Source organism: Platalea leucorodia (assembly GCF_965183815.1).
Source record: "Platalea leucorodia genome assembly, chromosome: 3".
NCBI classification, from domain to species: domain Eukaryota; kingdom Metazoa; phylum Chordata; class Aves; order Pelecaniformes; family Threskiornithidae; genus Platalea; species Platalea leucorodia.
Window position 1 is genome coordinate 4,548,510 of NC_138825.1, and position 24,758 is coordinate 4,573,267.

Genomic DNA, 24,758 nt, shown 5'->3' on the forward strand with positions numbered 1-24,758 from the left:
TAAGCACACAAAAGCTTTTTTGAACACAAAGTATACTCAACATTCATTCATTCAGGTAGGAAGGAAATGATTTCCCTATTTTTCTCTTTAGCTGGAAGACTAATGCCATCAACATTTCCCACTCACCCCTCTGGATCATTAGCAAACATGTAACCAACAACTCCAACAATTTTAGTAGTTAATAGATCTCAACACACCACCTGCAGACCACTTTCAATGACCTCACAGGTAAGATTTTGATAAGCACTGCTATTTAACCCAAGTTTATAATGAAATTCCAGAACTATTGAGTTCACAAATGTAGCTAAAGGTGAGAGTAATAGAATTTTTTTTTTTTTAAGAAAATCGCTTAAATATTTTTAGATTCTTTTGCATAAATAGCAACTCGTATAGCTCTAAAAACCTATGTTTTACATGGTCATACTTACACACATGTAGCATACAGATACTTCAAAATTCTCATTTTGTTTCACCCATAACAATAGGGAACTTTACCTACTGCCAATCCATAAGCAACCATTCGAACAAAACAGGACAAGGAAACTGAATTTTCCAAAACAGAAGTTGGACTTCCAGAAAGGACTGCCCTGTCTGGAAACTAGTGCATAAGCTCCTTTTTATTCCTTCCTTTCAAGCAAATGTTTGTTTACCCAGATTTTGGCACCAGAAGCAATTAGAGGATATCACTGTATTTAAGCACAGCCTGTAGTTTAAATGGCCCTGGAATAAAAGCGCTCTGTTTCACAAGGAGGAGAGGATGGGAGGGAGGGGGTGTCTTAGAGGACTACAGGAAGAATTATTTTTACCACTGCTATCTGTGTCACATTTACGGTCACGATTAAAATTCCAGAATTGCCAATCTTATAATCCGCAACAAGAAAACAAGATTCTTTAGGTAAAAAGATATTTCCTTTGTAGGTTTTCCAAACAGGTATCACTTTTCCGGGGCATGTTGCCAGTTCTTCAATTGTTTTGAATTGCCTAATCCCTATGGATGAACTCTACTCAACACACACCATTCCTGTACTGTCCTCTTCTATTTTAATTTCAGGTCATGGGGAATCAAATATTCTTATATTGTTCAAAAAATATAACGTCCCTTAACATTTAAGTAATAACTGCCTTGCAAGGTACAACAATTTACCAACAGTATCATTTGTGGCTTATTAATAAATTAGTTCTCATACTGTAAAGTCAGATTGACAGGGTATCTGCTCAAAGAGGGATGAAAAAGGTAAGCGAGATCGATTCCATGGCATCAAGATCTACTTCACTTCCTACAGCCTCATTTCAAAACAAAACCAAAACCCCAAACCAAACTTTGGAGCATGCACATAAAAGACTCTTTCAGGGCTTGGATTTCTGTCTAACAAAATCTGAAGTAAGACCTTTTCACATGCAAGCTGTGATTTTGCAGATTTTACAGCTAAAGGAACTTAGTACACATTTGAATATATGCTACCACTCTCCTTTAGCAACACACATGGCTCTAAAAAAATGCTCTTATCCATCTGCCTCCATGCTGACAAGCACAAGTGACCACAGTGGCATTGCCTGTACAGCTCAAGAGACTATAGCTCTGTTACTTTTCATTTTGTCAGACAGCTGGTAGACTTGATATTACAGATTCATCTTAAATCACAAATGCCCAACCCACACTCTGAAAATTGAATGCAGCCTGTAAAAAAGTTCCATGAACTTATGGCCTATTCGCCCCCAGCTCCTTCTTATGGCCGTACATTGCTTCCCCTTGCTGTGGGCAGAAGTGCTCCGGCCACATGACAAAATATAAGCAGAAAGCCTCATCGTTTGCATTTTGCACGTATAAAAGGTAGACAGATCAGTCACATGAGTGAATATACACCCACTAGGTGCAGGAGACCTGAATGGATGCCCTTCTCATTATGAAATGTGAAAAAAATCATTGCATATGGTCCTCCATAAGAGGCAAAAGCCTTAACACCCGAGTCGTAAGTCAATGGAGGTAATTTTGTTCCAGGACCACTTAATTTCTTCTTGGATCTGAGTTTTTAAACCTGTAGCTTTCAGAATGAATCCCAGATAAACACTGCTAGATTCACCAGGCGATATTAATACGAAAGGACATACTGCTCTGTGTGTCTCTTTAAAGCGAGTACTTCTGCTAGTGGCACAATATCCATTAGACATTGTATCCAGAGTCGTATGTTGCATTTTAGCTACTCCAAAGAACAAAAACTCTCTTACAGAGTGAGTTCCTTTGTGTTTCATTAAATGAGTATGGCAGTTCTCTATCTCCAGTCTGCAACATTTTTCTTCTGAGAAATAATGGATTATTCTTTTGAAGGAATGCCTTTTTTTAATAGATGTATTCTCAGCGGTAAAAAAACTCTTTATCCTACTGGTGAGCTCAACTGTGATAAAATGACATCTCAGATTTCTGAAGGTAAACATTCATTTGATATGGATTTGTTGAGGATGACCAAAACCAAGAGGATCCTTGTGAAAGGCAGAATGCAGCCTCTGTGTTTCCCAGAGAGAGTTGTTCCTCCCAGAAAGTTCTGCTGAGGGTGCACCCATCACTAAATATACTGCTTTTTGAAATGACGAAGCTATTACCAGCACTAAGTATTTTGTTCTCTGATACACTAAGAAATATATTTATGATAGCCGATTCAAGGAAAGAAAGCTAATTTCTCACCAAAGAAAGCTAATTTCAGTGTAAATGAAGTATGTCTGACTTTGTTTCCTGAACACTTCCATTTCAGGAAAGACTTTTTTTGTCTGGTGGTTTACCAGCTCCTTGATAAGTGCCCTTACTTTCAAACAGGGCAAACATCTTAACTCGCAAGCAATTCCAGAACTTCAGATAAATAAAAATAAACTGCCAGCCTACGGATAAATTAACCTACAATTTAAGTTTGTATATTGTCACTTATCCCGTTTTTACTTTAATAATTACCAAAAGCCCTATAGCCTCGAGAAATTTCAGATACACTCAAGTTCCTAAAAATTCACGAAGTTCTGAGTTGCCCCAAATAAGCAGGGCGACCTAGAATAACTTTTCATTAAAAGATTTAAAGTATAATTTTCAATATTTTTCAATGCAGTTTCATTTTGATTTCTAGCTATGTTAAAATTTCTTTCATATAGTCTGTATTTTTCATAAGTCAAAAGTATTTTTTCATAGGGCAATCTGAAAATTATTATATGACTATTACTATACCATATCACTACAATTCAGGCAAGTTAGCAAGAACTCAATTTTCAGTAAAAATATGCTCAAATTTTCTTTTAAAAGAAGTTCTTCAAAAGGTTATAGAAAAATTTTCCTCTTTCCTACTGAAGGAAACAGTGAGAGTGAAAAACATGCATTATGATCAAAGTACAGATACGCTTTTCCCTCTAACATGGAAGCAGCCGTACAAAGAACAGTTTTACAAATTAGATATCTAAGTCATACAGACCTTAGTATTAAGAACATTCACCTTGATAATAACACGTATTAGCTATTTTTCATGGATTTAGCAATTGGGATAGCAAGAGAAAAAGTCGTTTAAAGAACTTGATACTGAGTGTGTATTCTGGGTGAGGGAGGAGGAGAAGGGAATGAAAAAGTAAAGGTAGCAGCTACTCTAGTTTCATTGTTTCTAAATCTTTCTCACACTGGAAATCTACACAACATATTGGGCTACGTGATCTTTAGACTTAATCAATTTCTCCCTAGACTTTTAATTTAAATTCACTGACAATTCATATCTGTCAAAAATAACTGTTTTACTTCCAAGAAATGAAATTTGAGCGCTTTTGACATTAGTTTCCCCAGGCATTCCATGAGACTGCGGGGAAGAGTGGAAGCTATGCAGTGTCTGATATAACCTGATGTTTGTGAACTGCACTTACGAAAGAGGAGTAGTAGAGCTTGAATTTTGTTCATTATTATAAATAAAACTATCCAGAAGGAAACTACAGTTTACGCATTTTCCTGGTAGGTCAAAGAATGCCTCTCTATAAGAGGACTGGGTTAAAGTCCTAGAAACATTTTAATCTAAGGCTGTGGTGCAATACTTGGTAGCCACATGATGACCCAGATCCAGGAACAAATCCCACAGCAAAATAACCACCCCAAAGAAAATCTTATTTATCCAACCAGTCAATTCCCAACACAATTCACCGTGCAGCTACAAAAACACACCAGCTCAGTACTGGATGAAATACAACAGCAAGGCAGCAACATCACTGAAAAATATCATGCAAAACCTTAAAAGAAAAAATGTAGAAATGTAACGAGCAGCTTGCAAAGGACGAAGACTAACATTTCTTAACAAAATCACTGAAATAGCATCTATAACGTAACAAGGGATGGAAACACGGATCTCAACTATTTAGGATCAGAAATACAAAGAGGCTATAGCAGGCACCTTGCCAACACACATTCAAGCACACGTTTTTATTTATGAGCACACATTTTCTTATTTGATGCTCCAAAACCACTACTCTGACATAATCTCGAGTATTTATTAAACTACTGTGTATGCCACTGGAAAGGTGTATGCCACTAGAAAGAAACATCAGCGAGCTGAGTGAAAAACTTTACTACTCTTTTTTTCAGGGAAAATCTGAAAAGATCCCTGGAATGTGGAATAGAGGGGGAGGAAAAGGCATTTAAATGATGCTGCCATAAATTGAGTTGGTGAGCTTAGACAAAAAATGAGAAAGCAAGAGTTAACATGAGCTAAGAGAACAGTGGTGAAGGGAAAAAGCAATACAAAGCTTGCAGTTTAACATCTCAATAAATAAGGAAAGAGGGAAAAGAAAGGAGAAGAAATAGTCTAGATCTTTCTGTTCACAGGTGAAAGGAATTTTGGACACCTGAAATTGCTCTGTAGGAAGCTTTTTAAGTGAGGGTAATCAAGTTTTTAAATGAGGTGGGAGGTTGTCTCAGCATCAACCTGAATCCTGAAATTCAAATTCTTGGCTGCCTGCCAAGTGAAGAGCAAAACAAACTATCTCTTTACACATGTTATTTCCACAAGCTGACAGTGTCCTCATTAAGGAAAACACACCACTTCTTCCTCTTGTGGTCTAAATAGCACCAAAAAAATCTTTCCCTCCCTGAAAGGCATGATCATTTTTCACTAAACGACATCAGCAAAATAGTTTTAGGAATCACTATTCAAAGACTTGAAGACTCTTCTCCTCAGTCTCGTTATTTTTAGCTTCAATAGATTTCATACCCTTCAGTACCTTAGATTGCAAAGAATTTGATGCCATCTTAAGAGCCAGGAATAGCTAAATTAAAAGTATATCTCTGAGGGATATTATGAAGTTGAGTCACTGAGACATTGCACATATCTGGACAATACGCATACTCAGTCACCACAAACCCTCAACCCTAGAGAAGACAGTCAAGTAAACTAAATCTAAAAAGACACACAAATACCTACAGCTAGAAAAGAGATTTCTCTGTCTCAGCTTTCTGCTGCTTTCAAGTGCAAATTGTGAAATCCAATGTTTTCCTAAACAGAAGATGCTTTAGCTTGTCCTACCGTGGAAAAATTGGCAACCATGCAGATAAAGGTAGGAAGCTACTGTTGCAAAATATTTGGTAAAAAATCCTGATGATACTTCCAAACAGAAGGGAAGAGCTAGGACTGATAGCTCTGCTTTAAAAAAAAAAAAGATACCTCCCGCAAACCCACCTTATCAATATACAGAAGGAGAAATCCCAAATGCTGACAGTTCCAAACGCGTCTGGAAAAGTCAAAACACATAATGGGGATGACCAGACATAATGCAAAACATCTTCCTTTGATAAATCTGCAGAGGCTACAAAGGTACAAAATAAATCTTAGACTTCCTTTCTCCACTAAGGAAAGAAAATAGGAATGAAAAGCTTTCCTTGCGCTGCTCATTCAATCACTGCCAACTCCATAAGTGCCTTCTCATCCAAGAATTTCTCATGAACAGAGTCTCTAATGAGAGGGAAGCTTTGTACTGAACAAACTGTAGAAGTGAGACATTTTCCCCATCCTTCTGCACCAGCCTTTTGTGATTATTTGGCCGGAAGACATCCGTGATTTCAAAAGGTATCTGAAGATGAGCAGCCATACTTGATACTGATTTGTACCCAACCTTTCAGGTAAAACACCAGAATGAGTGGAATTCAGATTAAAAAAACCCCACATACTACAAAAGTGGAAAAGAAGGTCTTCTGTTCCTGCTGCATTCCTTTCAAATGACAGGCTGTTTACAGATGCCCTTGCCAAGAAAGTAATATCCCAAATGAGAATTTGACAATTTCCTTCAGCTTTAAAATAACTCTGATGTTCTTGCACAGTACATCTGCTCTTCTGCAGGGAAGTTTAAGCACCCTTCTCTTTTTCCCCTGTCGATCACTGTCCTTTTTTACATTTGACACAGAAAATCAAACAGCTTTTTATTAGGTTTAATGGGCAGAATAACGTCTTGTTAATGTTCCTTAATTAGTTACTACTAGTTAAAAACTATTTCATTCACAGTGTGTTTCAGAAGATAAACTAACCAACAAACATCTCGGTTGCAGATTTTCAACATGAAGGAAGGAGGAGAAGAAACAGATAAAACTGAGGTTTGGCAGTCCCAGTGTAACCATACACCATAAACTGGCAGCACAATATTGAAAATACGCCAGCCAACCAAGCCACCTCACATACTCAACGCGTTCTGCTCCTGTACTACTTACTTCTACTGCTACAGAACTACAGGCTTTGGAAAAAAACAAACACCTCTCCCAGGGCACAAAATATATAAATAATCATTATCCATGAGTATATATTATATTAAAGTACTAAATGTGTGATTACACTTATTACAATAACGCAAATTTTTTGAAATGTACACGAGCTTAATGACATTACATTCAGGTTTCATCAGATCATAGATATTTGTGTCATACTTGACGAGAATTCTTTAATTATCTTCCTGACACTAGGTATCAAAATTTATTTTGCAATAAATGGATAGCATGGATTCATGTTCACCTATTGACTTAGTGACAAAGGACAAGAAAAAGTTAATCACAAGTGGTTATCTGTCTTGTATTCTCCAGGTATTTTCACATCTTTATGGAAGCAAAACTGGCCTAGATTCTGATTTTTTATTTTTAAAATATCAACCTACTACCACAAATTTCACTTCAAATACTCAAGTTGTTATTTACATGAAATCTACAGTATTGTGGTCTTGACTGCTGCCAGATTTCAATAAGCAGGTGTTAAAATAAAACCATCTATAATAAGACTACCCAGACAAAAAAGCAAGCCAACTGCTGCTGTAACAGACTTCTCATTAATGAGCAAAAGATAGTGGAGAGTGGGTCTGTAATGAGACAGATACGCACATGGATACAACCCCCAAGAGAAACGTAAAGAGTATATCACAAGTAAAATCCTAGATTTTACGTACTTTACTTATTATTTCAAAAGAACAGTTATTTCAACTACCCAAAGACATACTTTTGTCTCAATTCTAGACAGTTCTAACATTAAGTTTAGAGTTAGTACAGAAATCACTACATTTCCTCACTGAAATACAATCCCACACGTGAATCTTCTTGAAAATTTATGGGAGTCCCCTTTAGAATTGTTAAACACACCTGAATTATACAAATAAGGACTTTGAAGAAAAACAATAAGTAGTTCTAAAAGCACAGCCTCACAGACTCAGTGGAAAACTAATAACAAGGCCGGGAGCCAGTGACAGCAAGACAAGTCTTAGTTAACTAAATAATGAGGAGAAATGAGAAGATGGCAAAATACTACCTGGATATGAATTAGCTGGTTCTTATTTATACATCACAATGGAGATAATGGCCCATTACAGGTATTTATTATTTCAGTATCTACATTTTTCTAAAGGTTACCTTGACTCTATCTTTTAAGACAGTAACAAATCCAGAAACATTTAGAAATACTTTTAAAGTTACCATTTAAAACCATTTATTAAACCCCTTATTAGAATATTTCTAATAAACGCCTCGGATTATCACTACACCCCACTGTTTATACAGAATACGAATGTATTCTAATCCATAACAACAATACAGAAGAACTGCATTCATATAGCGGACTTAAAGTATTCATAATAATGTTCCTACTTACGTTTCTGTGTCTGAAACTAATGACTCATTATTACACACATCATTGAAGGTATGAAGTTGGTTCTATAGTTAGAAAAAGGAAGAAAAAAATTACAATTTTATCTAAATATTTTGTGAGGTAGTTTTCTTATATTTAAAAATAGTATCAGTGACAGTAAACAATTTTTCTAGTACTTTCAATGTTCTTAAATAAATCGCTTTGACAAAAATATGAACAGGCATTCCAGTTGGCAAGAGGGATCAATTCTTTTTTTTAATCAACCTTTCTTTCACTAAAGCAATTAAATAATGTTACAAAACTCCACCCACTCCAGAACTCAAAACAAGGTGTGTAGCAGTCACTTTACACACAGGTTTTCATGAGAAATAAAACACACACTCTGGAAACTGATGTTTTAGGATTAGTTTCCCCATTATTGTAATGCTTACTACAACAGCAAAGGTTTCTTTTGTCACATTATCAGTGCTGAAAGTCTACAAAATTGGAGAGTGAAAATTAAGTATTTTTATATAAAATGAAGCTCTGAAAGGTATCTGAACAGATAAATCCAAGACATCCCAGAGAAAAGAAAAGCCTGTTAAAGGTTTACATCTCTTTTCCATCCTTTTCCTCAGCATCAACTCCCCAGATACAGACATGGCTCTGTATCCAATTCTTTACATGTACATAACATTTCAAAAAATATTTTAAATTATGTAATAAAACTTATTTGCCATCTTGTTTTCAAAAAAATTACAGACACAGTCATGTGAATTCTTGACATTCAAATTAAACTTGTTGCATAACGTCAAAATATTTACTCTTTTCTTTCTTGAAACAAGTCTGGTATATGCACTCTATAATTCGGGTGACAGTCAATCTCCTACAGTCTTTACACAAAGATTTATTTGTGTCTAATCTCAACAATTTTCATGGGAAAAAATGTTTTTAAACAAACAAAATTGAAAATACGCATTAAAATTAGTGAGACATGAAAGCTTGATTACACAATTATTAATAGATAAGTTATTAATAGATACTTTCAAATGAAACATATTTAGGAGTGGAAAAACATGTGAACAGATTTTAATGAAGAAATTGTTACAACCAATTAGATTTCGGTCAAATAAAGAAGTGAAAGTTCACTGGCTTTTCTGAAGACTTACCCCCCAACTGAAAATGTTTTGAAAGGGATCAATGAGTGAAAGAGTATTGAGCTGTTACTATTATTAATTTTAAACTCATGGTCACATGCTGATCCAAATTTCCCATACAAAATCCTTCTCCAAAGGAATTCTGACAAAAGGCGTTCTTTTTCGTACTGTAAAAATTGTTTGAAAATTCCAATAATTTCAAATAAAGTCTTCGAATTCTGACACAACAGCGCAATACAAAGTACACACGGGACAGTGTTGCACCACCTTATTCTCACTCACCTCCTAACGTTTTTTTCACTTCATGTTTCGTTACCATGAAATGCCAGAGAGAATAGAATACTTCTACAAATTTTTTACCATATATGAACCACTCTAAGAAACTGAAGAGGCCTGTGCCCAGACACTCCATTAATGTAACACATATGTGTTAGTTATGGCATACAACAGAGGTATAAAGTCTTCAGCAAAGAAAGCTGAGAACAAAAAGGCATCTCCCTAGCTAGTCTTGTCTCAAGACCCAGGCATCAAAGGTGACTAAACTTTCTACACAGGAAACCAATGCAAGAATAAAAAATACGCACCGCTCCAGTTTTGCACTGAATTTGTTCAGGGAAAAAATAACAACATTGCATTTGCATTTTCACTAATGCAGAGAACCAAATAAAAAGGGGTCGAAAAAATGAAACAGGAAGGATGGCCAGATCAGTTATGAGCATTCATTTTCACATACTTAAGTCCATCTGTAACTGGAAGGACAGGAAAACAGAGAATCCTGTTCGTGAGAAAGTAATAGAGAGAGAAGAGGGTATTTTGGAGCTGAAGCACCTCAACAGATGAATGGGAGATGAAATCAAGGAGAAACAAGGTAACAACAAAAATAAACCTCCAGGTATATCTTGGTTTATATTTTGCCGTTCTTTTCTGTAGCTATTTCCAACTTCATATTCAACCACTCAAGCTTCCACTTTGCTAAAATTAACTTTCATGTGTCTGTCTTCAGCCTTGTTTTGTAAATAAGAACTTTAGTCAGATGATATGACACATTATGTGTATGCTGCTCTTCAAGGGAGGCAAGTCTATATTTGGTGGTAAGCAAATATAATCCCCGTATGCCATACAGCATGTATTCTGTGAGTCTCAAGAGGTTCCATGAAACTTGAAAGGTTTAATTTTAGGTCTGGTCATGTTAGCTGTCAGACAGGAAAAAAAAAATCTCTTGGCAGACACAAACCAACACCTCCATGTTAGAAGACAGTCATCTGTTTAGATTCACCGATATTTTTGGTCAAAGATTTCTGTCTCCATGATGACAGCAAAAGTACATTTATCTTGCAGAAGGAACAATCAGGCAAGTCATAGAAATTATTTGACCAAATCTATTTTAGTCTTGACCTTGTGAGTTGAAATTAGAATCTGCATCTGAGTCAACTTCCCATATGAATTTTCAGAAGAAACTTTTCTTTGAAATAAAGTATATATTGAAAAGTTCACACTTTAAAATACTTTGCACATGATTTTGCTACAAGTTTTCTTTGAATCTTCACATGTATTTGCAAAATGAAATGAAGAATTGCTTCAAGGCTAAATGCTCAACTTTTGGCAAATGAAAGTCCAGGAAAGGAAAACATTTTGCAGTTGCAGGTATCCCAGTTCTGAAGTCTTGAGTACAAAACAGGAAGCTGAAATTGTGCTGGTTGGGAAGAACATTTCAATGAAACTACTTTGACAAATTCTAGCCATCAAAGACATGAATAGAAAAAAGAAACTTCAGAAAAGTAGTCATGAAAGTGCATTGGTAATAGAGAAAGTTGTGTGAAAATACTAACTAAGCAAGCCGAATTACATGACGTCTTTGTAAACACATCTTTGTTTGCAAAGAGGACGGTAAACTTCAGTCAAGAGGCAGCCAAAATTTCTGTACATTTTGGTTCGGATTTCACACTCAAAGTTCCACAGACCTGGCAATTAAAATTGTTCCAGGCAAGGCATACAAAACTAAATAAACCAAAATGCTTCTTAAACTCAAAAGTCAAACAATAAAAATGAAAAGGTGCTTCTTCCAAAAATATCTTCATAAGATCTTTAAAAAGAGAACGAAAGAGAAAATTGCCTATGATTTCAATGAGAAAGAAGAAAGAATTCTCAGAGGTCCAGAGCTGTCTTACAGACTATTCATATTAAAAAAGACTCAATAACTTATTAACAAACAATATTCCTTTTTTTTTACAAGCTAAAACCTCTTTTAGTCTAAAAATACATGCCTGTTATTAAAAATCTCACTTTTACAGTCATATTTATCAATTGTAACAGGTCAAAACATGTTATAACTACTTAAAATTACGCAATTTCACACTCCCTTAAATGAACTACATGCCTGAAAAATAAACAAACTGCTGCATTCTTATTTTCTTTTGGTAAGGATACACAATAAGACATACATTAGTAGTTGAAGAAGGACAACTGCACAAAACCAAAGGAAAGTACTTACAGGAATAAATATCTAATGTAATTGGAACTATGCAAACATTGGAAATTTACTTTAAAATAAACGGTACTGAAAACGTCATTTTTCAAAACTGTGCAGAGTAAAAATAAAAAAAGGAAATTACTTTTATGCCCAGTTAATGGCCATATTTTAAAATGTATCTGTCAGATATTACGAGATATCTCTAACTGTATAAATAATAAAGCACATGGCAATGAAAAATCAAAACAAAAATACAGGCTATATTTTCACCTAAGACTTTATCAACTCTCTGAATTTTTCTTATTACACAAAAAGAACCCCGAACATTCACTTTATGCTAATTAATTATGACAGAAGATTGGAACTAAGGCACTGTGTGTATTATATGTAGCATTTATGTAAAGTCACATAAACTACTTATGTATATAAATTATATGTACAGTAATGAGTACATGCTGTCACTATTTTTTCCAAGTTAACTTTCTCTGTATCTTGCTTTAGCACCTCCACTGGATGAACTGCATTAGGTTTTCATTCATACAAATGCAAAACTGAATGGACAATGCATTCAAGTCCAACAAATGCAATTACCCTTCGAACAGCATTTGATTAATAGTGAGTGGATGCAGCTGACAGAGTTGTGTTGGTTTTTTGTTTTTGTGTTTGTTTTTTTTTTTTTTTTTAACTTAGTAGGTCACATATCTAGGTAAATTAAATATTTACTTCGGTTAAAAACCACCAATAATCTGACTGGAAATACTTACAGGTTACTTTAACTTGCCATTTATTAAAACAATTTTAAGTACTTCTACATATAAATATAGTGAGAAGCAAAATCAAATTTAAGTAAACTTGTCTTGTATTTACTGACAGTGATGAAGAGAGTCACTGAGTGATACTAGGTAATCCGTTAGAACAGAGAAGGCCAAATGTGTTCAGAAAATACTACAAAACTGAAGGAAAACATGTTTATTCATTCTAGTATAGTTTGCTCCTGTTCACCATTTTGTGCATGAAGGCAAACATGACAATATGGGCTATAAATCTTAAATACAGGAGTGTCAGAAGAAACACAGAACTGAAAAAGCTCAGATGAATAAAAAAGTTCACTTTTGACCTTGTGTACAACTGTCTTTCTATGCCTATAATACATACGTAGGAAGCAAAGGCAGACAGAAGATGCACAACATATCCTGACTGGTGCAATGCGGAGCATTTCCATGGGAAAGAGAAGGGTGGGGTTTTTTGGTTTTAATCTGTTTCTATTTGATGCCATATATATTTACCTCTTCAACTCAGTCTTCTGCTAATTCATGCAGAAATGCTCTCTCTTGAGAAACAGACTATACTAAACAAACAAGCAAAAGAGGTACGTACAATACAAAGAGGAAGCTAATTACAGTAGAGTCAAGACGTTGTAAAGGTAAAAATGAAAACAGATTGAAAGCCTTTATAAACAACAACTATAGCCATGTCAAGGGACTTAATTTGCAACATAGCTGTCACAAAACATGGTTATAAGACAGTTTCATTTAGCATGGTAAATTGTTCAGGCAATGTGTTACAGTTCCATATGCTGCAGAACATAGCCACCACTTGGACTTATCTCTCAGCGAACTCTATATCCACAATCATGACTATAATTTCCTAAGACTGAAGGAGCCCCCCAAACAAGTCCATAACTCATAAAACACGAAAAGAAACATTTATTCTAAATATTATTTATATTTTTAAAAAGTTCTTACTGTTATTTGACTCAGCCCCGCCAATCTCATTGTTAGAGTTGGAGACATAAAGTATTTAAACGCAAGATCAAGACTTTCTTTATCAAAACACAAGGCTGTATCCAATGGTTCTTTAACTGTGCTCCACATTAAATCTGCCATGTTCCGGGCTGCACTCTGTCGCAACTCCTGGTCTGACAGTTTACATAAATACCTGGAATAAATTACAAATGGAAGAAAAAAAAAAAAAAGGGTATGATTCAAACTAGAACATTCCTGGAACACCATCTTGATTATAGCAAATATATATATTTCCAATACTTGTTAAGAGTACTAAGCTTTAAAATGTTACTATCAAAAGTTGGCAACGATAAAAAAAAACACTGAGGAAAAACAGAATTATGCAGAATATTTTAAAAAGTAAATAAATTTCTTATTTTAAACCTCTTCAGATTTCTTTCATACCACAAAATGACAGGAAACCCACGGAATTCTTCAGAAATATAGGTTGGAAGCACTGGAAAGTGCCCCCTCCAGATAGGTGCACCATGTCTATTTAGTTTATTTAAAACTGAACTGTCACAATCTGCTTAACATATTCATATACTTTAAAACTGAATTTCCGGAAACAGTGTCGATGGACCACAAACAGCATGCTCTGACAGTGAGAATCCTCTGAAGATGAATATATCCCTGTTTGTGGCCTCAGTCACAGAAGAGAAAAGAATTATAATTGTGCAATCACATTCTGATACCCTTAGAGTAAATGCGGCACATGGCCATTTTTTCTGCCACAACCATATGCCGTCTGTGCTTGCACATCGCTGTGCCCCGGTACTGCTTTCGCAACAGGTTAGCACAGGAACGCATGCCCAAGTTGTTTCTTCTATTGACAGCAATTACGATCAAGGATTAAGGGCGCATGTGAAGCATCACCAAGAATCCTAGGAATCTTTCAGAGAAACCCAAAATGCTGAAGAATTTTAACAGCTAAGTTCTTCCTACTGCAGACACCTTAGATAAGGGGTCATCGAACCATGCACAATGAGCCACAATACAGACACCCTCTGCAAATGGGAGGCAGAAGAAATAATAATTTATAAAACTAACTTACAGGAGCTAGCGCGACCTTAGTCTCACCTAAGCAACTACAAGATCAAGATATACCACGAAAATCTATCCTGAAATGCCTGTAAAGTTCACATATAAAACACTGACACAGTTGGGAAATTTCTTCTAAACTGAATGCATAAGAGAAAAACATTGAAACAAGCTTTCCTGAGCTTATTTTGAAGCAGGTAAAGATTGCACAGTGAAATGTAGATACATACAAGGTTAGTGTAATTAATTTTTTCTGCTGTACTCCAGCATTTTGAAGTTTCAGCTACATCCAAACTAGACTTAACTACAAAGAAATGCGTTAAAAATACGTTTCTTTGACAGCCTAAGCCTGGATCTGTCCTTGGAGACCAGCCAGATAGATGCATGAATCTTTTAAAAAACACAAGAGATATTAAACTACACTTAACTAGATTTATGCATCATTCCTTTGCATTTATATCATATAAACATCAGTAAATTAAAAAAAAAAAAAAAGGCAAAAACACAGGCCCTGATTCTTATTTAGATTGGGGCCCTTTTTCACAGCTCTTGTGTAGAGGCCTTAAAATAAACACACTTAAATGACACTTAACATTGTCAAACATAGAAAAGAGACTTCAGATAGAGACTGTAGATCTATGACAGAAATCACAGATCAGTAACGGTAGAACAAAAGAAGGACCATTCAGGGCCAAGGCAATCAGATCCTTCACTGTTACTAATTGTGAAACTTGTCTTCTCATGTGTTGCACTGGAAACCAGATCATGGCAAGAAAGTAATGCTTCTGTGCTATGATTTCTAAACAAAAGATAAGTAGCCATGAGAAGGGAATACTCATCTGCAAAAATTCAGCAGCAAACCAGACCCAGTGACCTATCTTTCACCTACAGACAGGTGACAGGAGTTACACTCTGATGAAAAAATTCATTGGTCCATGTTACAAAACATAATAGCCTCGATATGACTATCAGCAACCTCAGGCCAGTTTTTATCTCCCCGTTTTTATATGCAAACTATAATCAGCCCTGGTTCCCAAAGCTTTTCAATGTTCATAATGCACATCAAGTCATACATATATACATATATATCCTTATATACATAAAGGATAGTCTATATATGTATAGGACCTGTCTTGCCAGTCTGGCATACTTAAAATAATCAGTAGATATATATTATCTACATTTAAGCAACACGTATACATATGCATTAATTAAAAAAAATACAGTTTTAGTCTACTGAAACTACTTAAATTTGCTGTATTTGGGGATAGAGAGAGCTCAGTTTAAAACGTGCAGTTCCATGTTAATGTAACACTTAAATCACATCTTATGCTTCAGGACTTTGGCTACTCAGCTGTGAAATAATCTTTTTTCCCTTAATATGACTCCTTTGGACCACAGCTGCAGAAGGGATATCAAGCAGAATGAGTCAGTGCCCCTCAGTGATATGAAGAATTCACTTAAGTGCCTGGCTATTGTCTCCTGACTTGCTTCTTCTTTGTACCTACAGCATAAATTTTCAGATTTTTGGAGGAGTGAAATATTGTTTGCAATCGAAAACTTCAAGGCTTATTATAAGAGGTTTTCATGACATTTAGTAGCAAGGAGTAGTCTTGGGCACTCCCATAAAACCCAAATTCTTAAGAAAAATATTTTTAAGCAGAAGAGTGATTTGAATGCTTTCAGCTGCATTCTCTCTCGCTGTATTCCACAGGAAGCACTGTGGATCAACAATTCTGTTCAGAGCTTCTACTTCCTCTGCATATACCAGCGCTATGCTTGTGCCCTGTGCCGAGACTACACAGCTAACACAGGAGCAACTGCCACTTGCAATTTCCTCTCAATGTGCCTGAGCACAGCATGTTCTGTTTCTCCCTAACTGGGGCAGAGACATGAAGCCTTTGTAAAAAATCTCTCACGATCCGTCATGAAGAGGGAGAGAGGAAAAAGGGAGGGGAGGAGAAAAGGTTAGAACTAAATATGATATCGGTCAGCACTAATGCTACACACGGCTCTCAGATTTTACCAGAGGAATGTCTAGTAGGTGATACCAACTGTGACATCAAAGAAAGAAGAATTTTAGGGGTCTTTTCCTTCATACTATCCAGTGCTTTTTTGTGGTTTAGAGAGGCACTTACAATATCAGACATACAACTTTATCTCTTCCTTCTCATAAAACTGAACTTCATTGGTAGTCCTTTCCTTTCCAAAGGACAGAACTATCCATGACACTTTCAATCAACAATCTTGCCACTGAAAAAACACTGTCCTCAAAACACCGCTGTTTATAGCTACCGCTCTCTTGAGGCACTCAACATCTGGAACCATGTACAGCATCTCTGATCTTGAGGCAGAAGTCAGCTGGAACCCATGTCTTTTATAAAGAGACATCATCAACAACTTGCCCTCATTTTTAACCGCAATAAGCTATGACTAATTTCTTGAGTAATTTTGTCAATAAGTCTCCTCTTTTTTTCACGAGAATTTTGCAACTTGAAATGCAGAATTCTAAGGTATTAGGATCAATAGAAGTTTCCTTCTGAGGAGGTCAAAATCACTTTGCTTCCTTATTAAAAGGTGTAACTTTTAATTCATGTCCTTTATTTCTTTCCTAAACTGCTTAAAAAAATAGGTCCTTCATGGGCAAGATATGAATGCTAGTGCTCCATTCCCCAGGCAGAAAATAACATTTATCAGTCTTTTTTTCTAGTAGCAGCAATAATGACAGGATTGTGTCCATGATCTTTGCAAATTCCAGCAGTGGTCTCCTCTACACAAATACACACCTTGCTATTCATTTCATCCACTCCTAGTAGAAATAACCACCAAACAGGAACATGCACGTTAACCTCATCTGATAAAAGATGCTGCTCAGATGCCAGTCAGGTGATCTCTCTTTCGGCTTATGCTGATCAGCACTCCAAAATGCAGATCTTGCAAGGAATCTACATGAGCAGCAATTTGGACTAACAGTCAATTAGAGCCCCAAGATCTCATCGCTAAAACCCTCTCCAAGCCCTCTTTCTTACTTCGCACAGCGGCAGAAGCTATTGCAGGATTTGTTTCAAAGGTGCTGTGCTGCTGTGCCCGGGATTATGTTTGCCTTTTTTTTTTTTTTTTTTTTTTAACTAAAGTAAAAAGCAGATGGAGACCTAGAGACCCAAGCTGCTAAGGCAAGATCTGTAAGCTTGACAACCACATGGGGTGAGTTGCATACATCAAGAAAGTCATCTTTTACCAAAGGCATCTGTGTTAACTTCTGTCCCACATAAAGGTATAGCACTAGAGATTATTTTTGTTATATGGCCTCCAAGCTTCATGTCCCACTCTGTAAGTGCATCTTCACAAAGCAAGCTTTGGATTTCACAGTGTTGAGAAATCCCAGATCTCCCATAAGGATTCAGCTGTGAAAAACGGAAACTGGGAGAACATCCTCTTCCCTCTCTAAACTGCTAGTGTTTTCCATAGATGTCTCCTGTATCAGTATTACCATCCTGATTGACATGAACGTATCGTAAATGCTAAGAACAGACATCAAGGGCATTATTTATGGCAAGAAGCTGCTGACAAATCACATTTTAAATCAGATGCGAATACCTTATGGGTAAAGTAAAGAGGAAGAGATAAGGAGAACACAGGAAAAAAAAAAAAATCTTCTATTTGTTCCAGTGACCCTAATTACAGCTACAGTTATAAAACAGAAAATGTTTTAAGACTTATAGGATGACAAGCAAGTGAGGATTAACAGCAAAGACTGGAGGCTGTGTTATTCTGTCTCACTCAAGTTCCTTCTTATCAGCCTATCTCTAACTGTTGATCCTTCAATGCTCTTTTTAATTTCCACACATTGCAAGAAGATAGATAAGGCTCATGAACCAAATTCCCAGCTACATGAACAACCATTAATGGAATATGTACAGAGACAAGAACTTGAAGATCCTCTGCCTGCCCTTCCTAGACTGCTTCATGATTAATAATTACCTTTATAAGATCTCAAAGATAACACATCAGCATTAAAGGAGTGCACACGGCTGGACTGTAACTCAGGAGTGATATGTTTTAGTAAAAGATCAGAATACTCTTCTCTCTGCTCATATAATTTTGGTAGAGACCATGTTGTAGCAAGATAGATCGATAGCCAAGCCAGTGCTTAAATTTTTACAGTCAAAATGTTTACAATTAAAACCAGAGCACTTTTAAATATGAAACATAGTTCTGAGCCTCACTGTTCTGTGCAGTTTTTTGTTGCTAATGTAATTATTTTTGTTAAGAGTGTGATTTTATACTGGTATCGTTAAGACAATATAATCTGTAAAGGCACATTTATTGCTATCGGGGAAGTAAGCTATGACCAGTATAAGCACATTTCCAATATTACAGTTATAGGAAATCCAGAGCCTTGGAGAAGCTGTCGGCCCATGCAAGCCTTTTAGGTTGGCTACACCTGAAAAGTTTCATGTTGGGCCACTGGAAGGAGAATTAGCTGTGACCACACCCCTCCACCTCCAGGCAGACACACATACACAAAATAACTTCATCAGCAGCTCACTGGATTTTTTCTATTGTCCTGAGAAAGCCAATAAAAATATATTGCTTGTACAATTAAATATCTTTATAAGTACTTTAATTTTAAAGTGTTTTTCATGATAGGCAGCTTGATATAAAGAAAATCTTTGGGAATGGATATATTTAGATACATAAAAGTGCGAGTAGACTTTTGATCACACTTCAGTTCCTGCCAGCTGGAAATACAGAACATCAAAATGTGAAGCAGTGTTAAAACTCTGTGAAACTCAGTATATGAAATCTCAATGACTACATATTGGTCTTCTACTTACATCGTCTCGTTGCAAGTTTTATGTAAAGTTTTATGAAGCTATTGCAGTTAAGTGAAACTGTATTACAATTGAACCTGACACGACATGTCAGAATGGGGCTGGATGTCACACTAAAAACACTATTAACAAGATTGATCTGATCGATACTGAAATCAGAGAGATGTAAGGAGCTGCCCAAACTAACTCTGAACATTACCTTCGCTCTCCTTGTTGAAATGATACAGTCAGAGCAACAACTTGAACAATTAAAAGTGTATCAGCTGAAATTATAAATAGGTGCTGTCAAAAAAGTCCGACAAGAAAAATTCTTAAATTAAAAATTTACCTGATAACATAAGTCCTAAAGGGTATAATGTGCTGCATGACAGCAGGGATGTGTAGCCATATTCTGATCTATAATGCAAAAACATAAATAGATAAAAATTTCATTAATGACATTTAATGAGAATGGTAAAAAATGAAATATTGCTGGTACATTTGCACATGCAACCCCACTTTAAAAAAGGCTTTGTTCTTGTTTTTCATTCAACTTCAATTCTTTCAACGTCTTAATTTTCTAATTTTCAAAGCTGTTATCTGAGGAATGTTTTTGTGATTTATAAACAGGAGTTGCATCTTTTCTTCTAGTCAGTTGGACAATATAAACTTTATATAAATATTATCATACTGCCCAGATGTCTGAGTTTCTGTAGTTTCTTCAGTAGGAAAAACTGCTACTCAGCCTTGTGGAGTTTCTTTTTCCTTTTTCTTTAAAAGTCTACAAGAAAATTATTCCATTCTTTCTGTTCCTTACAAATCTCTCCTAAATCAAGTAAAAGTATTTGACTCGTATTGATGTTTTGCTCCTTAGGGCTTATATATCCTATAAAATGAAATATGTTTTATAACCAGTGATTAAGAACATTTTTTTTTACTACCATATTTGCATTCCCATATTTACCATTCTGCCTTTACCACCTTTGCAAAACTACGCAGGAAGAAAGTGTATGCAGAGAAAAAAACCCTGAAACAGCTATTTAACACCGCTGTGAGGAAAAGAGGACCAACCAAACTACTTACACAGGCAAAGTTACAAGTTCCATCTGCATTTCAAAAAGGAATGCTGAGCCTGTTAAACCTGTTACAGAAAGACAACTACGTGCCAGGTAAGGGATCTCGCAGAGATGAAACGTCAGCAGCTGGTACTACTACTCATGTAATTTTCATCATGTGCGCACACAAATCTTGTGAATAGCTAACACCGCCAGTCACTCAAAGCTGTCATGTCAACTTGCATCTCCATGTTTGTTCTTAAGAGAATGTTTAATCTTTGCAACTGATGCAATAAATTCTAGCTAAGAACTAAATTCTCACCAGGATTTTGGAAACTTCTGTATGCAGAAAATCTAAATTCTGCTTCTTGCCAGGAGAGAAAAATATTAGGCTACAGTAAAACCGTATCACCAGCATTTATTTTAAACATTTCTGGAATTAGCCAAATAACTTTTTGAGTCACTTCTGAAAAAAATATTTTCAGACGTACTTTTTACAATGCAACTAGCACTACACAGTAACAATGCTAACCTACTTTGCAAGACAAACCAGCCAAATCTTCACATTGCAAAAAAGACCACATTTGGAATAAGCTTCTGATCCTACTGGCAGTCTCAGGAAGAAAAAAACGCTAACATCCCAAAGATAGAAAGTGTAACTAGAAGATGCTCGTTCTAGAAACAGGAATTAAATGACATTTTGACAAGGAACGGCAAGGGTGACAAAGATACTATTGTATTTACACAACTTGATTTTTAACACAACAATGTGCTCTTTTTCATATGCAAGTATCAAACACAAAAGCAAATATATTTCTTTGTGAAATAAAAGTAGGAAATGTTCTTATAATTTTGTTTTTATAGCTTTCATTGTTCATAGTAATTTTCACTCTGTATTAATTCAAACTTCTAAAGTTATTTCATTCGTCTGTATACTTGCATTATATACAACCTTCAGGACTGAATTAATGGATAACTTCACATGTTATAAATGAAAACGTAATTTTCATCATGAACGCAAATATAAACATACTAATTTCTTGAAATAAAATGACATAACATATAAAATGACATAAAAATAACATATAAAATTACATTAAAAATCCACAACTTTCATCCTTTTTTTTTTTTTTCTTCCAAATGCAGTATTTACTACATCTGTTCTATTCCCAAGCTTCAGAGGTTTCTGGGGTTTTTTATTATTTGCTCTTTATCAAAGGTGATTCATTTCTAAGAGGCAGTGCGTCTCTCAACAGTTTCTACCTCTGACAAGTTTTGAAGTTTTATACAGTAAAATTAAACCAACATTTTGGAAACCATCAGCATTATTTCAATGAATTCATGTCCACTGAGAGGGCAGTTATTCCTCCACAACATCCACAAAACTGAAATGATACAGAATGTAGTAATGATAGGCTTTTCAGTGACATTTAAACCCTCCACAGAACAAGCTGTAGGTCATGGATTTCTCTGCGTCTGTTAGCTTTTTAAGGAGACCAACACAATATCAGGTAGTTAAACTGAGCAAATACCACAGAATATGAAATGTGGGAAGACAGGAGGAACCAAGGATCTAACTAAAAAAGACAGCAAAGACGTAGCCTAAGAAGGAACAGTCACTCCTACCACAATACAGGTTGCTAAGAAAGCATCTTGCGGAGCTGTGAGCCGGAGAAAAAAGTAGAGTGCCAACTAGCCAACTCCCTGTGTGAAGTAAATTGCATTATATTACATTTGCTGGGTTTACTGTTACAAACATAAGCTTGTCTGATAAGGACAGTTACTCAAACGAGATTTGCTGGATAAAAAAATTCAAGGAAACATCTTTTCAATGATTTTAATCATTTTAATGCCTCTATATAAAGGAGACACCAGTAATCACAAACAAGTAGCGCAGTTCCCCACAGACTTCACTAATGTGTGGTAATGGTCTTCTCTTACATGCACCTGTACAGTGCACTTAATGAGATATTCACCTTCCTTTGTGGAAGAAACAGAACAAAAGCTTTCCACACCACTATACAGCCTCATCTACTCACAGTTGAATGTTACTGGTTGTTAGCAAATGATTTCTTTGACTTGAGTTCACTAGTTCCAGCTTCACCTATTCTGCTTCCTGGACCTTACTACTAAGCCTAACTTTTTAATGAGAAATTGATTGGTTCATCCACACTACAATCTTTCTGAAAATATTTTTGAAACACTGAAGGTAGTAGCTAAACAACTCATTTCATCTCACAGACTTTAAAATAAATTCCAGCATGGGTATTTCTAGGAGTCTTTACAATAATGGCTACTTAACCAGTTAACAGTTGACATTGCAGAGCTGTTCACTGAGCGATTATCGACAGGGTCATTCCTAAATCTCACACTATCTATAAATGCCACAAACAGAAATGCATTGGGATAAAACCAAGCCAAATTAGCAGAGTTCTTACCAAGATCACCAATATTTTGTTCACAAACAAATGCAGTTTTGCGAATGTTTCTTTTCATTTTATTGGAGTTTGGTATATCATTTCACAGACACTCAGAAACATTTATTAAATTATTTATATTTCCCTAAGTTACTTGAATTAAGCAGTGAGATGATATAAAAAGAAACAGGGAAAGAGAAACATTACATCAAAATTAGAAGCTTATGCACCATTGTAGAGAATTTTTTTTTTTTTTTTTTTTTAATATCAGCAAGGTAAAATGTATTTTGTCAAAAAAATTAGCTGCCTCATTCGGAACTAATAAACAGATTGCATTTGAAAGTCAGAAGCACGGCTGACAAGTACACTAAGTGACACCAAAATGCGGGAAGTGGATGAATAAAGCACATGACACATAAAACATTTTCTTATACTTTCTGTAGTGAACTGACAGATAAACTCTAAGGATAAAAATTTTTCTAAATCCATTTTCCTCTAACTCACACAAATTTGCCAGCAAAGCCAGACAGAGTTCAAAAGAAAGATTCTAGCTGAATGGTAAAAGATACAATGCTGGAAGAGGTTGAAGACACAGTACTTCTACTGGTTATGGTTTGAGTTGAATTTCATTTTATCTGGCAGGTTTAACCATAGCATTCATCTCAAGTCGCTGCAAGAGACAGCTTAATGTATTACCTGCTAGAACCAAAGATAAATGCAAAGTTTCTAAGTAATTATCTGAAAGGAGAAACTTCGCTGAGAAGTATTTTGGGTTAGGGCACATCACTAAGAATAAAGAAAATAAACAATTTATGTGGAGAAAAATAAAGACTTCAAAAAAGGGCAAAGAAACGCAGATGCAGTTTCTGAACATGCACTGGTATAGGATACCTAGGAAATGGGATTTGCAGTCAGAATGCTTGTTGAAAAAAATGCTGGTGCGATAGGGGACTGCCACTCATTGTTCAGAACGGTTTTGCCCGTTCTCACAAAAAATAAAACAAAAATCAGACACGCACAAATGTTTGGTTCCATGACCAAAACTTCCTTCTAGACCAGAATAACCTACAAGACCATACATTTTCAGCAGATGGTTTGATGAAAACTACAGGCTGCACTGACAGCAGCTAGAGATGCAGACCTCCTCAGATTATCACCTGAAAGCTCATCAGATCATACAGAAAGGGCCAGAAGAGAACATATCTCCACAGTTTAACATACAGAGGTCCTGCAGCAGTCCTCCTGTGCAAGCTTACAAGAACAGAGCACATCGTGGCCGTACTCATTTGTTCTCTGACCTACAAGTTAAGAACCATTGCACTGAAAGGATTACGAGTGAGGGATATAGATCACCACCAGCAGCTTTATTTCAGTCACTGGTTCCCTCTATGCCAACATATTTCAATACTTATTTAGAACATCATCCTGGCTGGTCAGTAACGGCAACAAGGAAGGAGGGAAGATGTGTGGAAGGAAGAATCTGATTTTAAGTATTTAAAACTGCAATCAATCAATGTCACAATTATGTTAAACTCACTTCATACAAGGCATAACAAACTGCTGTTTTCCTTTTTGTCTGTCTGTAACATCCACAAGACAAACCACGACTTCACATTCTCACATTGCACTAAGTCTTCAGATGTCCCTCTTCGGAGACTGGTTTTTATTTCTATCACCAATCTCCTTCATATCTCCACTCTAATCAATTTGTAATTCTGCTAGTCGAAAATCACTATTATGTCAAAATGGAGAAATGATGAAGGATGTGTATTCTAAAACTAAGTGAAAATAAAAGATAGTTACCTCTATGCTGCAAACGTGTACAATGATATAAAATCACGGGAAACTAAGAAGAAAAGAAATCCATAGGCTTTTCCTTTGTGCCTCTCCGGAAATAGGTAAAAAGTTTATATAGCCTGAAGAA

At 35.8% G+C, this 24,758-nt stretch overlaps 1 protein-coding gene across 19 annotated transcripts in view; it reads right to left on the reverse strand.

Annotated features, from left to right (window-relative positions):
* Nucleotides 1-24,758, reverse strand: part of USP34 (ubiquitin specific peptidase 34) — a gene marked incomplete at its 3' end in the record, with an annotated part of 139,784 nt that overhangs the window by 84,665 nt on the left and 30,361 nt on the right. For 17 of the 19 annotated variants that reach the window (XR_014227723.1, XM_082307410.1, XM_082307405.1 and 14 more), the window contains 3 exons: nt 19,712-19,779; nt 13,469-13,661; nt 8,121-8,182 (listed from right to left, as the gene is read on the reverse strand). The exons of 1 other annotated variant lie outside the window; for it this stretch is intronic. Coding sequence is in view for 17 of the 18 variants with exons in the window: in XM_082307410.1 (XP_082163536.1) it covers nt 8,121-8,182; nt 13,469-13,661; nt 19,712-19,779 (323 nt within the window). The remainder of the gene's footprint in view (nt 1-8,120; nt 8,183-13,468; nt 13,662-19,711; nt 19,780-24,758) is intronic. One more of the 19 variants, XM_082307412.1, reaches the window with a different exon arrangement.